This window comes from Erythrolamprus reginae, chromosome 5 (assembly GCF_031021105.1).
Source record: "Erythrolamprus reginae isolate rEryReg1 chromosome 5, rEryReg1.hap1, whole genome shotgun sequence".
In the NCBI taxonomy this organism is placed as follows: domain Eukaryota; kingdom Metazoa; phylum Chordata; class Lepidosauria; order Squamata; family Dipsadidae; genus Erythrolamprus; species Erythrolamprus reginae.
Window position 1 is genome coordinate 15,375,299 of NC_091954.1, and position 16,555 is coordinate 15,391,853.

At 43.5% G+C, this 16,555-nt stretch overlaps 1 protein-coding gene across 2 annotated transcripts in view; it reads left to right on the forward strand.

The window, feature by feature from the left end:
• The first annotated feature begins 281 nt into the window (after positions 1 to 281).
• The window catches only part of LOC139167554 (solute carrier family 22 member 15-like), a 44,486-nt gene continuing 28,212 nt past the window's right edge, over positions 282 to 16,555 (forward strand). Inside the window, exons 1-4 of one of the 2 annotated variants that reach the window (XM_070752120.1) lie at positions 282 to 560; positions 9,724 to 9,870; positions 13,105 to 13,237; positions 16,336 to 16,500. In XM_070752120.1, the coding sequence (XP_070608221.1) occupies positions 477 to 560; positions 9,724 to 9,870; positions 13,105 to 13,237; positions 16,336 to 16,500 (529 nt within the window). In that variant the 5' untranslated portion in view covers positions 282 to 476. The remainder of the gene's footprint in view (positions 561 to 9,723; positions 9,871 to 13,104; positions 13,238 to 16,335; positions 16,501 to 16,555) is intronic. The other variant, XM_070752121.1, reaches the window with a different exon arrangement.

Below are 16,555 nucleotides of genomic sequence, written 5' to 3' on the forward strand. Positions count from 1 at the left end.
GAGAGAAAGGTCAAAACCTGGCACCTTTTGTGTCAGGGTCACCAAGTAACTGTTTGACTTTCCACTGTGTGTTGATGTCGAAGTTGTTAGATCATTTTGTTGTACTCCTTCGCTGGGGGGTGTAATATGTCTCAAGACGGAGAGCCAGACGGAGAGTCATCACGAGACCACCTAAATCGAGAAAACACAGCCAAGCTCCGCCCCATTCCAACCGCGCGTTCTGCGCAAGCGCGAAGAGGAAACCCTCCGTGTGCTCAGCTTGCCAGCCCCGCCCCCACGACGACTTGGCCGTTGCTTTGCCGACAGCAACCAGCCGGCAGAGGGCGCCGTGAGCGTTTCTTTGAGCCTCCACCTCACCGCCTCCGGAAAGCAACGGCAGAGCAGAAGCGAGGCGAGAGCTCAGCGCTCCCCAGAGCTCGCCGTTCGCTTTCGGGGGTGACTGTGACGGGGATGCAGCGTGGTGAGCCGACGGAGCCATGGATCTTGATGAGGCTTTTGAGCTGGTGGGGGAGTTCGGGCCCCAGCAGAAGAAGCTCGCCGGCTTCCTGGTGCTGCTACAGGTATGCTGGGGGAGGCTGGGGGGGGGGGGGGCGCTTCCCTGCTCCCCTGCTGTCTTCATCAGTCCCATCCCTTCCTTTCCCATTCGCCGAGCGCCTAAAGGAGGAGGGGTGGTGAGGCAAGAGTACGTACTGCTGTCGTCAAGACAACGGCGTGGGTGGAGCCCGCCCTCCTACGGTGGCTTACGTGGCAGGAAACGCGCGCCTCCTTTGTCCGTCAGGACGGCTGGAGGCGCAGAGGTGGGCTCGTTGCCTCACCTTTGAGCTCCTTGGACTTGGGAGTTGTAAGAACCCGGGTTTACAGCTTTCCCGGGTAGCCGTCTTCCCTGACGTAATTCAGTCGGGGGGGAGAGTAAGAGCACTGTAGAGTAGGTAAATTTAAACCGTGGGTACTAAAGCCGACGGGGGAATTCTGGGAATTGAAGTCCACCAGGCTTAAAGTTCCCAAGGTTGGAGATTTCTGCTGTAGAGCATCACTTGGAAGGGGTGTGCGAGGAGGAGGGTAGAAATAGTTTATCCCCAGTTGTTAGGTGGATTAGAAGTTGCCTCACTCCATTTACATTACAAGAGGAAGCACCCTAGTGTTTCCCCAGGTATGCCCATGTTACACCAACACTCCGCAGTCTGCATTGGTTGCCGATCAGTTTCTGGTCACAATTCAAAGTGTTGGTTATGACCTATGAAGCCCTTCATGGCATCGGACCAGAATACATCCAGGTCCACCCTCTGCCGCACGAATCCCAGCAACCCGTTAGGTCCCACAGAGTTGGCCTTCTTCGGGTCCCATCAACTAAACAATGTCGTCTGGTGGGTCCCAGGGGAAGAGCCTTCTCTGTGGTGGCCCCGACCCTCTGGAACCAGCTCACCCCTGAGATTAAAACTGCCCCCACCCTCCTTGCCTTTCGTAAACTCCTTAAAACCCACCTCTGTCGTCAGGCATGGGGGAACTGAGACATCTCCCCCGGGCCTATACAATTCATGTACGGTATGTTTGTGTGTATGTTTGGTTTTTGGTTTTAAATAAGGGTTTTTAATTATTTTAAACATTAGATTTGTTATATGCTGTTTACATAAGTCTACGGAGAGGGGTGGCATACAAATCAAATCAATCAATCAATCAATTTATTTTGTCACACAAATATAGTATTGTAGTATGTTTAACATAATATAAGTATAGAGCTAGAAAAGATAAAAAAAGACATTAGGACAGGAAAGCTAGGCACAAAGTGCATTTATGCACACCCCTTAATTTAATTGTTGTCATTCCATTTACATTACAAGTCGAAGCACCCTAGTTTAATTTAGTTTACTTGTTTGTCATTGCACATCGTACAACAAAATTAAATGCCATCTTCAGTATACATTATAATTATCAAAATAAAAGACAGACGCATATCCTTCGCATGCTATACAATTGAACTGGAAATTTCCTGTGGTTGCAGATTTAAGCTTCCAGAAGATTTATTAATATGTTGAACTAAAAGTGAGAAGAGCTGTAAATTCAAGCCTACTCATCCCGTTTACAAATTTGCAGCATAGTATAGAACCACAAGATAATGGTTAGTTGTAGTGCGGATGCAATAAAGGGAAATGCTTGCACAAGCCCTGTTTAACTTTAGAGAAAAGACATGTATTTAATAAAAAATTATCTTGCTTGCATCCATATTTCAGGGGAGAATGAGGGAATCATGTTGAAAATAAAGCGTTCATCTACTGTAGATTTGGTTATTGGGTTCATGATACCTACTCTTATGAGTCTCTCTGTTCTGGAGATGAAGTTGGCAACCTATTTACCATTAAAAGGCTCTATGGTTATTTGTTATTTTTTAAAGCTGAACAAAGATTAGTTACCTCAAAGTCAAGTGACATTTTGAGACCCTAAATCCTTTTTTGCAGTCATTTAGGCCAGTGATTTTCAACCTTTTTTGAGCCGCGGCACATTTTTTACATTTACGAAACCCTGGGGCACATTGAGCGGGGGGGGGGGGGCGCTAAAAAAATTTTGGACAAAAAAATTCTCTCTCTCTCTCTCTTCCTCCCCTTCACTCTATTTCTTTCTCCCTCCCTCTTTATCTCCCTTCCTCTTTCTTTCTCTCTCTCTCCATCCCTCTTTCTCTTCCTTCCTTCCTCTCTTTTTTGCTCTCTTTCTCTCTCCCTCCCTCCCTCTATGTCTTTCTCTCTCTCTCCTTCTCTCCCTCTTTCTCTCTCTCTCTCTTGCTTTCTTTCTCTCTCTTGCTCTCTCTCTCTCTTTCTCTCTCTCTTTCTCTTGTTTTCTCTCTCTTTCTTTCTTTCTCTCTCTCTTGTTCTCTTTCTCTCTCTCTCTCGCTCTTTCTCTCTCGCTCTTTCTCTCTCTTGCTTTCTCTCTCTTGCTTTCTTTCTCTCTTTCTTTCTCTCTCTCTTGCTTTCTCTCTCTTTCTTTCTTTCTCTCTTTCTTTCTCTCTCTCTTGCTTTCTTTCTCTCTGAGCTTCGCGGCACACCTGACCATGTCTTGCTGCACACTAGTGTGCCACAGCACACTGGTTGAAAAACACCGATTTAGGCTTATAGTACATTCTGCCTAGCCAGGCTTTTAGTTTGCCTACTCCTTTTGCATTGAGAAAGTAATTTTCAGTGGCTTAACGAAGTCACGTGAAGAGGCCTAATCAAAGACATGAGTGTTGTGGCTTGCTCACTTCCTGCTTGATATCCTGTCTCACCAGATTTAGCCAAATTAAATTTAAACCTGTTACGTGTGTCATTCATACATGGCACCGCTAGTTAATTCTAGTGTTAATTAGGGGGGAAATGCTTCCTTGACCAGATTTCCACTGTGAAACAATGTTGATGTTCAATTCTGGTGGTGGGTTTCATGTAATCCTATGCAGAATGATTATCAGAATGTGACACATTCTGTAGTAGTGCCATAACTATTTTGCCACACCACATTCCCAAATTGCTTTACTTGGGATACAGTCTTGTAAAGGGCAGTCTGCTGTGAGAAAATATGTTCTAAATGAACAATGAATTAAATATATGCTGTCAGAAGTAATAGTTCTGTGAATGTACTTTGACATTAAACACAATGGAATGACAAAAAAGAAGAAAAAGAAAGAAAGAAATGTGTGTCGTTAACGTGTCATTGCAAATAGGGCACATATAATTATAAATAAAGTTAATACAGTATTATAATATGCAAATATGACCATGGAAGGAAAGGAAGCAACTGAAAAGAACAAGAATGGTGGAAGCATAAAACGTATCAGGAAAGACTTAATGAACTCAATCTGTATAGTCTGGAGGACAGGAAGAAAAGGGGGGACATGATCGAAACATTTAAATATGTCAAAGGGGTAAATAAGGTTCAGGAGGGAAGTGTTTTTAATAGGAAAGTGAACACAAGAACAAGGGGACACAATCTGAAGTTAGTTGGGGGAAAGATCAAAAGCAACGTGAGAAAATATTATTTCACTGAAAGAGTAGTAGATCCTTGGAACAAACTTCCAGCAGACGTGGTTGGTAAATCCACAGTCACTGAATTTAAACATGCCTGGGATAAACATAGATCCATTGTAAGATAAAATACAGGAAATAGTACAAGGGCAGACTAGATGGACCATGAGGTCTTTTTCTGCCGTCAGTCTTCTATGTTTCTATGTAACTTTGCTGTGAGTTCTATTCATTTTTATAACAGCTTTTATTGCTTAAAATCCTAAGGATTTGTTTTTTAAAAATGTTGAAGTCATATTGCTTCTATGCTTATTCTTGCTTGACTAATTTTACATGCAGACTGCCACAATATAACATAAGGCTGCAGCCTTATATTACTAATTTTCAAACTTTATCACCTGTAAAATGATACATTTCTGCAATTAACATTGAACATCTTATGAACACTTATGATTTTTGATAGGCTTGACACATGGTCAGAGCCATTTGAACTCCCTCCAGTCTTTCCTCCTGCAGATTTTCCTTTCTTTCCTCTTACTTTCTGGAAATAAACAGAAGTGAGTTTTGGGAATGTGTTAAGTCTGATCAGCCTTTTGAAAAATATACCCCCTCCTCAGTTGTTAATGCCACTTTTGTATATTTCATGATCTAGAGCAGGGGTCCCCAAACTTTTTACACAGGGGCCCAGTTCACTGTCCCTCGGACGGTTGGAGGGCCGGACTATAAAAAAAACCCTATGAACAAATCCCTATGCACACTGCACATACCTTGTTTTAAAGTAAAAAACAAAATGGGAACGTACTATTTAGAGGGGGGAGAAGGTCTGAAATTGATATATGTTTATGTTTTGTTTTTAATTTTCTTTTGTTGATATCTGATTGGCTATACAAGGTTTTCTTGGCTTATGAAAAATGTATAAAGAAAGAAGGAAGCACTTTGGCATAATGGTTAATAAGTTAGAAATATAATTTGGTGTTGCACTTTTTGAAGGAACATTAAGGAGGAAATTTAATTAAAAGAAAATGAATGTAACTGGATGACAAAATTAGGGGAAAAAACTTTTGCACCTTTTTTAATGATTGATATTAGTTACTAACAAAATACTACTGCATTTTATTCATGGAAAATTAGATGGTACACTGTGTTGTTTGAATGTATGTTGAGAGAAAAATAAAAAAAAATTACCCCCCCCCAAAACAGTCCTTCATTCCTCTGTCCCTCCATTCATTTCATCCTTCCTTCCTTCCTTCCTTCCTTCCTTCCTTCCTTCCTTCCTTCCTTCCTTCCTTCCTTCCTTGTTCCCTCCATTTCTCCTTCCTTCCTTCCCTCCTTCATTCCTCTCCACTTCTCCTTCCCTCCCTCTCTTTCCCTTTCTTTCTCTCTCTCTTTTCCCTGTGCTCTTGTCATTCACCGGCGGGCCGGATAAATGGCCTCAGTGGGCCGCATGTGGCCCACTGGCCGTAATTTGGGGACCGCTGATCTACAGCACTGATAGTGAATCTATGGCACGTGTGCCAGAAGTGGGATGCAGAACCATCTCTCTGGACATACCAGCCGTCACCTTTTGCTCTTCCAGGTTCCAGTGCACAGATGCATGTCGGCCAGCTGGTCTTAACATGTGCGAGAGCACCGGAAACTGGAAGAGCAGCTCTGAGGTGCGCATGTGTGCTCCAGGAAGCTGCTCACGTGCCCGGAAACTGAACGTGTGTTAGGAAACTGAGCACACGCCAGCTAACTGGTCCACATGCACATGTGCACCAGAAACCAGAAGACTAGGTGACCAGCACACATGTACCCGCTGAAAACTGAAAACAGCTTCCTGATTTGTGCATGCGTGCCAGGGAGCTGGTCTTCTGGTTTTCAGTGCTCCCCTGCCACATGCTCGCTCCTGTTTTGGCACTTGGTGCCAAAAGGTTTTGCCCACACTGATCTAGAGTTTGAGAAGTCCTGGCATAAAGAAGATAAATAATAATAATTTAATAATAATTTATTAGACTTGTATGCCGCCCCTCTCCGCAGACTCGGGGCGGCTCACAACAGTAATAAAAACAATATACAGTGTAATAAATCTAATATTAAAAGAAAGTATCCAAAAACCCGTCATTTAAAAACATACAACACAAGCATACGATACATAAACTCTATAAGCCTGGGGGAGATGTCTCAATTACCCCATGCCTGGCGATATAGGTGGGTCTTAAGCAATTTATGAAAGGCAAGGAGGGTGGGGGAAGTCCTGATCTCTGGGGGGAATTGATTCCAGAGGGCTGGGGCTGCTGTAGAGAAGCCTCTTCCCCTGGGGCCCGTGAGACGACATTGTTTAGTCAACGGGACCCGGAGAAGGCCAACTCTGTGGGACCTAACTGGTCGCTGGGATTTGTGCGGCAGAAGACGGTCCCGGAGATATTCTGGTCCGATGCCATGAAGGGCTTTATAGGTCATAACCAACCCTTTGAATTGTGACCGATTGGCAGCCAATGCAAGCCACGGAGTGTTGGAGAGACGTGGGCGAACCTCACAATAGCTCTCGCGGCCGCATTCTGCACGATCTGAAATTCCCGAACACTTTTCAAAAGTAGCCCCATAATGGTGCAGTAGGATCTTTTACCCTTGTTCTTTAATGCCACTTTCACATGTGAAACATTTCCTAATATTCAAATAGTGTCATATTAAACAGGAACAAAGTTCAGTTCTTAGAACTGCAGCTTTGCCCAACATAGTTGGGAAGTCAGTAGTTATCTGCGGGGAGGGGGGTCTGTTTGTTTTTGATAAGCTGGCCAGTTAAATATTTGAAATACCATCATTATGGTATTTCAAATATTACTATTCAGTCATGAATAAATATTTATTATTAAATAACAAATGGTTTGTTAAAAAAAGGTTGATTTATTCTGTTTTCAAGGATTGTAATCCCTGTAGCAACAATGCAACTGGTTGCAGAATTTATGTCAGTTAGCGTTAGAGGCCCAGCAAACCCTGATTTTGTTGAAATGATTTCACCAAGAGTTGTATTATTCTTTGCCTCATAGAGAAGAAGCAACTGAAAGGAACTTTGCTGTGAGTTCTATGAGCAAACCCTGATTTCGTTGAAATGATTTCACCAAGAGTTGTATTGTATGTATCGTCAGGCATGGGGGAACTGAGATATTCCCTTCCCCCTAGGCTTATAAAATTCATGCACGGTATGTCTGTATGTATGATTGGTTTCTTAAATTGGGGTTTTTTACATTACTTTTAATACTAGATTTGTTCATATTGTCTTTTTACTGTTGTTAGCCACCCCGAGTCTACGGATAGGGGCGGCATACAAATCTAATAAATAAATGAATGAATGAATGAATGAATAAATAAATAAATAAATAAAATATTCTTTGCCTCATAGAGAAGAAGAGAAACTATCATATATTTATTTAAAAGATTTACAAGTACATTAAGCCCTAAAAACCCCCCAGAAGGAATAGCAACACTTGAAACAAAAATGAAAATATACTTCAGTCATAGAAACACAGAAAACCAACAGGAGGGAAAAAACCCTACTGCCTACTGGTTTTTTCTTTTTTAATGTTAAGTTTGTTTTTAAATTTTGGTCTGATGATGGACATGTGTCCATCCCAAGCATATTTGAACTCAGTTACTGGAGTTAACCAATTTAGAGCCATCCTCTTGACGTGCCTCCAGAAAATCATTTACTATATCCCAGTAGCTGGGGCAAGAACCAGTTCTTTATGACCTCCCAGAAGGCAAAAAGGGTGAGGCCTATTGAATCTCTGGGGGAAAGGATAGGGGCTGCTATGGAAATAAGAGCCTTCCTAGGTCCCACCGGAAGGCAATACTGTATTTATTGAACATACCTTTAAGGTAGTGTTTCCCAACCTTGGCAACTTGAAGATATCTGGACTTCAACTCCCAGAATTCCCCAGCCAGCGAATGCTGGCTGGGGACTTCTGGGAGTTGAAGTCCAGATATTTTCAAGTTGCCAAGGTTGGGAAACACTGCCTTAAGGCATGTCAGAAAAATATGGAATACAGGGGAAAGTAATCCCAGCGACCGGTTAGGTCCCACAGAGTGGGCCCTCTCCGGGTCCCGTCAACAAAACAATGCCGCTTGGCGGGGCCCAGGGGAAGAGCCTTCTCTGTGGCAGCCCCGACCCTCTGGAACCAACTCCCCCCAGAGATTAGAATTGCCCTCACCCTCCTCGTCTTCCGTAAGCTCCTTAAAACCCACCTCTGCCGTCAGGCATGGGGGAACTGAGATATTCTTTCCCCCAGGCCTTTACAATTCATGCATGGTATATTTGTGTATATGGATGTTTGGTTTTACAATAAGGGTTTTTAGTTCTTTTAGTATTGGATTTACATGCTGTTTTTTATTACTGTTGTTAGCTGCCCCGAGTCTACGGAGAGGGGCGGCATACAAATCCAATAAATAAATAAAGAATAAATATGGTCAACGCTGGGCAAACTATTTCTTTAAGCCTTGTAAAGTCAGTAAATGTCTTGTGATTGCAACGTTGCAGCGAGCCATGGTCCCATGATTACCATTTGTGACTCCCAAAGGTGCTTTTTCAGGAAGCAACTGGACTTTCTTTGAAGACCGTTTGTGAACCTCCCTGCCAGTTTCCCATAAACCAAAGTCAATAGAGAAACTGGCAGGGAAGGCCAGAAGTTGCTTCCGTAGGTCCTGCTGCCGCTTTTTCTTCCAAGGGGCCCTACTGTGTGGAGCACAAGATCCCAAAACACACACACACACACATCATGCTCACCTGGCTCAGTAGCAGTCCCGATACATAGCTCACCTGCCCTCAGTAGAGCCCACCTGTGGCATTCTCCCACCCACCTGCAGCTATCCCCTGCTGGCCTAGAACTCCAGTCGGGTAAGGTCCTCTCTTAAAGACCGGTGCAGACCTGTGGTTGCAATAGCAACCAGGATTACTGTTGCTAAGCATTGTGAGCATGTGACATTACACTTTACAACTGCATCTCTGGGCAACCAAAATTCCATCCCTGTTTGTTTGTTTGTTTGTTTGTTTGTTTGTTTGTTTGTTTGTTTGTTTGTTTGTTTGTTTGTTTGTTCGTTCATTCATTTATTTATTGGATTTGTATGCCGCCCCTCTCCGCAGACTCGGGGCGGCTAACAACAATGATAAAAACAGCATGTAACAATCCAATCCAATACAACTAAAAACCCTCATTATAAAACCAAACATACGCACAAACATACCATGCATAACTTGTAATGGCCTAAGGGGAAGGAATATCTTAATTCCCCCATGCCTGGCGATAAAGCTGGGTCTTGAGTAATTTGTGAAAGACAAGGAGGGTGGGGGCTGTTCTAATCCCTGGGGGGACTTGATTCCAGAGGGCCGGGGCCACCACAGAGAAGGCTCTTCCCCTGGGGCCCGCCAAATGACATTGTTTGGTCAACGGGGCCCGGAGAAGGCCAACTCTGTGGGACCTTATCAGCCGCTGGTATTCGTGCGGTAGAAGGGGGTTCCGGATGTATTCTGGCCCAATGCCATGTAGGGCAGAATATTTTCATTGGAGTATTAAATATTGTGTGCTAGGAACTCCGTGTATATTAGACCAATTTGTATGTGAAATGTTTTCAGAATCCCCCCTCCCTCAAAATACTGTGATCCATGAACAAATGTGTGTGTGGGGGGGGTTTGTGTAGGTGAAAGAGAGAAACAGAGACAGCTGAGAGTTTACCATAAATTACCTCTTTTTGTTTTCCTTTTAAGGTGTTTGTTGCCTTTCAGTCTATGCTTATTGTTCTCGTGGGAGCTGTACCAGAATACCATCTTGACCAAGAAGGAATTCTGACTAATGCAGAAGCTCTTGCAGAACACGTCAGGTTTACCAGTAACTTCACTTCTATAGCAACAGAGGCAAGTATGTTTTGTTATCTCGAGTTAATATTTTTATGCAGTTTAAATTCCCAGCCCACACTGCATCGTGGCTGAATATATATTTTTAACAAGTCAGCTAAATTGGCTGCATTAAAGAAGACGATAGTTTTCAGTGTGGAAAACAAAATACTGGCCTATTCAGGCACAAGACATTGAAATGTAAATGCCCTAAGGCAGTGTTTCCCAACCTTGGCAACTTGAAGATATCTGGACTTCAACTCCCAGAATTCCCCAGCCAGCGAATGCTGGCTGGGGAATTCTGGGAGTTGAAGTCCAAATATCTTCAAGTTGCCAAGGTTGGGAAACACTGCCCTAAGGGACAATGCTATATTATATCAACATATAGGGGTTTATCATATGTATAGAATTGTAGAACTTCCTGTTTAAAAGATGCTTCTGGATCTTTTATGTAAGAGGTAGACTTCTAAAAAAATATAAATATACTCTTGACCAATGTACATTCTCTCACCTTCTTCTGCTAACATTCTAGCATCTCTTCTGTTATTTCATCTCTCAGAATTTATGAGAAAAACCTGGTGCTCTCTGCGTCTATATCTTCTATTCATATATAAAGAGACTACATAGGGGGGTGATGTAATCCAAGGCTCTGAATGGTGATGTTCCAGTTTCAGAATGTCCCAAGATAGAAATCAAATCTAATGGGAGTTGGCTGTTTGTTGTCACCATAACCTGGATCAGTCCGTGATAGCATGGTAGCCATGAACTCACAAATCACCTCTGAACTTGTGCCCAGAGGGATTAGATTAAAACCCCATTAGTTTGGGGAACTCCACTGCCAGCCCAGACACTGTCTCAGGTAGTTTAAGGTGGCTCTCTGATGTATTAGCAGTAATCCTATCTGATTCTGATCCCTACTCTCAGAAGCAGAGTCTTACAATAGATTATCTGTGGGACAACTTCTCTGAAGGTCACCAGGGTCTCTTATGCAACTACAGCGATCCCTCGATTTTCGCGATCTCGATCTTAGCGAAACGCTATACAGTATTGCGATTTTTCAAAAAATATTAATTAAAAATATTTTCCCACCCGATGACGTCACTCTCTTCCTTTCTCATCTTTCTTTCTCTCTCTCTTTCTCTATCTTGCTTCTTCCTCTCTCACACTCTCTTCCTCCCTCTCTCATCTCTTTCTTTCCTTCTCTCTCTTTCTCTATCTCTCCCCCTCTTGCTCTCGAGCGGCGGGCGGGCGGCGGGCGGGCAGCAGTGAGGAGCCGAAGATCGGGGTTTCCCCTTTGCGTGGGCGGTGGGGAAGACCCAGGGAAGGTTCCTTCGGCCGCCCAGCAGCTGATCTGCTCGGCAGCTCTGCAGCAGCGAGGAGCCGAAGATCGGGGTTTCCCCTTTGCGTGGGCGGTGGGGAAGACCCAGGGAAGATTCCTTCGGCCGCCCAGCAGCTGATCTGCTCGGCAGCGCTGCAGCAGCGAGGAGCCGAAGATCGGGGTTTCCCCGCCGCCCACGCAAAGGGGAAACCCCGATCTTCGGCTCCTCGCTGCTGCGGCGCTGCCGAGCAGATCAGCTGCTGGGCAGCGGAAAGAACCTTCCCTGGGTCTTCCCAGGTGCAGAAGTAAAAACACCATCTGCGCATGCGCGGCCATGGAAAAAAGGGCACGCATGCGCAGATGGTGTTTTTACTTCCGCACCACTATATCGCGAAAAATCGATTATTGCGAGGGGTCTTGGAACGGAACCCTCGCGATAATCGAGGGATCACTGTATAGCCATTTCATGGCCTTCGCCCTTTGATCGCATTTCCCCTTGTACCTAAACTAAGAGCCAAAACTCACACCCAAAGGCTGGTAGTACCAGGGGTGGGTTCCACTTACCTTCGCCACCAGTTCGCATTGTGACATTTCACGCATCCCCTCGGGCAATTTCGCTTCTGTGCATGCTCTCAGTAGCAGGAATCAGTCCAAAACACAGCTGAGAATCTCATGAGCTGTGCTTTGGGCAAAGAAATAAAGTTCATTATTAACCCGGGTTCGGGAGGGAGGGCCCTTTTTCAAGCCGCGGAAGTGGAGAAGCCATCCAAATAGGGAAAAGTTTGCAAAAAAATATATAAAAAATTCCCCCAAAAATGACGGTGCCCATGGACCAGCACCCACTAAATCAGATCCATGATATCACCAGTGGGTTGCTACCGGTTCGGGCGATCAGGATGCAAGTTCTGTTATTGTCTCCTCTCTATGCCTACTTGCTTTCTTATAATCCCTCCTCTTAAGTGAATGCATATGCAAACATTAATTCACTTCTTGCTAATTATGCCAATGATGAGCATCCCAAAAGGTGGGGGTATAGAAGAGTAAAGCATACAAATCTAATAAAGCAAACAACAAATATGCGATTTCTTACTTAGCAGCTGTTTCACTTGCCCAGTTGTGGTTACTAAATGAGGACTACTACTTGTTGCAGTAACCTAAATCATATGACAGCATAGGGTTAGGCAATATATATATATATATTTGTTTTCGTAGATTTTCACGGGTACAGGTATGACGGTCTTGGTATATTCGGGTTTCTTCCCGTGTAGGATTTGGAAATTTCTGGCGAAATTTCATCTTCAGGCTGGTGTTTCTGTCCTTGTTCTAAGGCAAACACTGCCTGAGAACAAGGACAGAAACACCAGCCTGAAGATGACGAGTGAGACCTTGTCGAAACGTCGCCAGAAATTTCCAAATCCTACACGGGAAGAAACCCGAATATACCAAGACCGTCATACCAATATACCAAGACCGTCATATATATATTTCATTACTTTTTGTTATTTATTATGTAATTATCTGTTTACCATTCTATGATAATCATACTATGACAATCATTAAGTGTTGTACCACATGATTCGTGACGAATGTATCTTTTTTTTATGTACACTGAGAGCATATGTACCAATGACAAATTCCTTGTGTGTCCAATAACACTTGGCCAATAAACTATTCTATTCTATTCCACTCCACTCCATTGATTTTTTCATATTAGAGCATAAATCATAAACCCTTTGGACAGCTTGGGAATTTGACCCAATTTCTGAGGTTTCTACTCCAAAACAAAAACTAAATTCCTCCCTCCGTCAAGCGAATGTTCCACAGAAAGAAAAATGAGTGGGCAAATCAGTTTTGGGAGTTTACTGTGGTTAGATGGAATCGCTGGAATGGTAGTATCTTAAATGAAAATGGTCTCCTCTTTTATTTGTCTTCCCTAGTGGTATTTAATCAAACATGAAGCATACAAAGTGAACCTAGCCTCATCCTTGTATTTTGGTGGGTTACTTATTGGAAATATACTGTTTGGCCCATTGTCAGATAAATTGGGCAGAAAGCCTATATATCAAGCAGGTAAGATGTTAAATAACCGCTCTATATTATGGATGTATTGGATTAAGTCTTTTGTCTAAGCCAGGAAAGCAGAAAACCTCTGAGCAGTAGTTGAGATGGCTTGGGCAACCTTATTTGTATTTGTATTTATTAGATTTGTATGCCGCCCCTCTCCAAAGACTCGGGGCACCTAACAACAATATAAAAAGACAATGTAAACAAATCTAATATTAAAAACAATCTAAAAAACCCCAATTTAAAGAGCCACTCATACATACAAGCGTACCATGTATAAATTCTATAAGCCTAGGGGGAAGGGAAATTTCAATTCCCCCATGCCTGACGACAGAGGTGGGTTTTAAGGAGCTTGCGAAAGGCAAGCAGGGTGGGGGCAACCCTGATATCTGGGGGGAGCTGGTTCCAGAGGGTCGGGGACGCCACAGAGAAGGCTCTTCTCCTGGGTCCCGCCAAACGACATTGTTTAGTCGACGGGACCCAGAGAAGGCCAACTCTGTGGGACCTAACCGGTCACTGGGATTCGTGCGGCAGAAGGCGGTCCCGGAGATATTCTGGTCTGATGCCATGAAGGGCTTTATAGGTCATAACCAACACTTTGAATTGTGACCGGAAATTGATCGGCAACCAATGCAGACTGCGGAGTGTTGGTGTAACATGGGCATACCTTGGGAAGCCCACGATGGCTCTCGCAGCTGCATTCTGCACGATCTGAAGTTTCCGAACACTTTTCAAAGGTAGTCCCATGTAGAGAGCGTTACAATAGTCGAACCTCGAGGTTAAGTTAGGGGAAAACAGAGCGGGGACTTTGCTTGGGGTATCTTTAGCTAGGATTATATGTGTGCCGCCCCCCCCCCCCCTTGTTGAGTCTCAGGCAAAGAAAGGTGACTGGATTCTTTCTCTAGGCCAGGTCTGCTGAGCTGAGAGGCAGCACCACATAGATCAGAGTATGATTCCAAAGGCTCCAGTTTGCACCGAGTGGTATTATTTCAGAACCCATGTCCAACTGGGTGCAGGGATGCGTCCTGGTGCAGGTGACTGCCTGCTACCTTTTGACCTCTCAGAAATAATTGGACTCTCAATAAATGCAGGCCTTGCTGGTTAACTACATCCTTCATGTTCCAAAGTAGTAAATTTCTAGGTAGCAGCTGCTGAACAAGGCCGTTCATGTCTCAGGATCTAGATGGAATTCTTACAAGGTTTAACCACAGCTGACTGTTTCTGGGAGGTCTACCCCAGCTCTGTCCTTAGTTGTGCCATGGCTGTAAATCGGGTAACTTTAAGGAGCTGTCCCATTCAAACAGAAGCCAGGAGCGAATGCTTTGGGGACAGGTTGGAGCTGGGAAGCCTCCTGTGGATGGCTGCCTTGCCAGCATTGGACTCAGATGGGGTGGTGGCTGAGATTCCTTACCAAGCTCAGTCAGGACCACTTCTCCTCCCCACCACCAAAGTGGCTCTTTGCCAAAGCAATAGCTTTTTGCACTCAAGTGGGTGCTCCGAGTCTCTGGAGAGGGGCGGCATACAAATTAATTAATCAATCAATTAATTAATTAATATTATTATTATTATTATTATTATTATTATTTATTAGATTTGTATGCCGCCCCCCTCCATAGACTCAGGGCGGCTCACAACAATAACAAAGACAATGTAAGAACAAATCTAATAATTTAAAAAACACTAAAAACCCCATTATTAAAAGCAAGCATACACACAAACATACCATGTATAAACTGTATAGGCCCGGGGGAGATGTCTCAGTTCCCCCATGCCTGACGGCAGAGATGGGTCTTAAGAACTTTACGAAAGGCAAGGAGGGTGGGGGCAGTTCTAATCTCCGGGGGGGAGCTTGTTCCAGGGGATCGGGGCCACCACAGAGAAGGCTCTTCTCCTGGGTCCCGCCAAACAACATTGTTTAGTCGACGGGACCTGGAGAAGGCCAACTCTGTGGGACCTAACCGGTTGCTGGGATTCGTGCGGCAGAAGGCGGTCCCGGAGATATTCTGGTCTGATGCCATGTAGGGCTTTATAGGTCATAACCAACACTTTGAATTGTGACCGGAAATTGATCGGCAACCAATGCAGACTGCGGAGTGTTGGTGTAACGTGGGCATACCTAGGGAAGCCCATGATTGCTCTCGCAGCTGCATTCTGCACGATCTGAAGTTTCCGAACACTTTTCAAAGGTAGCCCCATAATAATAATAATAATAATAATAATAATAATAATAATAATAATAATAATAATAATAATAATTTTTTAAAAATAGATGCTCAAAGGAGGTAAGGGTGCTGTAGGCAGTGCAGGTCTGTAGAGCAAATTGCGCTGAATGAGTAAATGTTGGATTTGCTGACAATCCCGTTCCCCCCACCCACCCACCCCAAAAACATCTAACTCCCCAGATCTCTAGCTTTTATTTTGAAATGCAGCTCTTGAAGAGCAGCAGCTCAGGATACCTGGAAGAGAACTCCTGAAGCTACTGGGGTTTGGGGGAGAAGCAAAGCAAAGACCAAGTGTTGCGCAAGTCTTGCTTGGCCACCTATGGGCATCATTTAGCAGGAACATTGGTTTTAGAACAGTTCTTAGCACATAGCCTGCTGAGGACAACCTCCTATATTATGAGACTCAATGAAAATTAGGCATCAGTAGGATAGGATTTTCACTTGAAAGCAATGAAACATATCATAAATAACTTACATATTTGGTTTTTTTTAATAGGACCTAATATAGTAACATCTTGTAGCACATACTTGTAACATTTGTTGAACCTTGGCACAATATTTTAAATTCAGGATTAACATCATCAGGTCTGCAATACATTGTATTAAGATTGTATCTCCAATATTTTTGCCTTACCCATATTGCTAGGTTACTTTTTTCAGAGTACAGTACTGTATAATTATTTTCTTCTAAGCAGACATATATAGTATTCCAAATTGTTTAAAGATACAGTACTAGTTTTCTTTAACCATTATGAAAAAAACCCATATAATAATGTTCTTTCTGTCTTTTTTTCATTTGTAAATTTGCCGTCCCATATAGTAGAGTCTCTGGATAAGGTTGGATTGCAGTATATTGATTATTCTTTTATTTCTTTTGTGCAGGGCTTTTTTTGGATGTCATTTTTGGATACGTTTCAGCATTTGCTCCAAATTATGAAACATTTGCAGCATCACGCTTTTTTGTTGGAATTACAAATGGTGGCATGTCCTTAGTGTCTTTTGTTTTGACACAAGAATATGTAGGAAAATCTTTCTGGGCAATGACAGGTAAAATTTGAGGATTTAATTCATTATAAAAGTGTATCAAAAAAAGGTTTAGAAG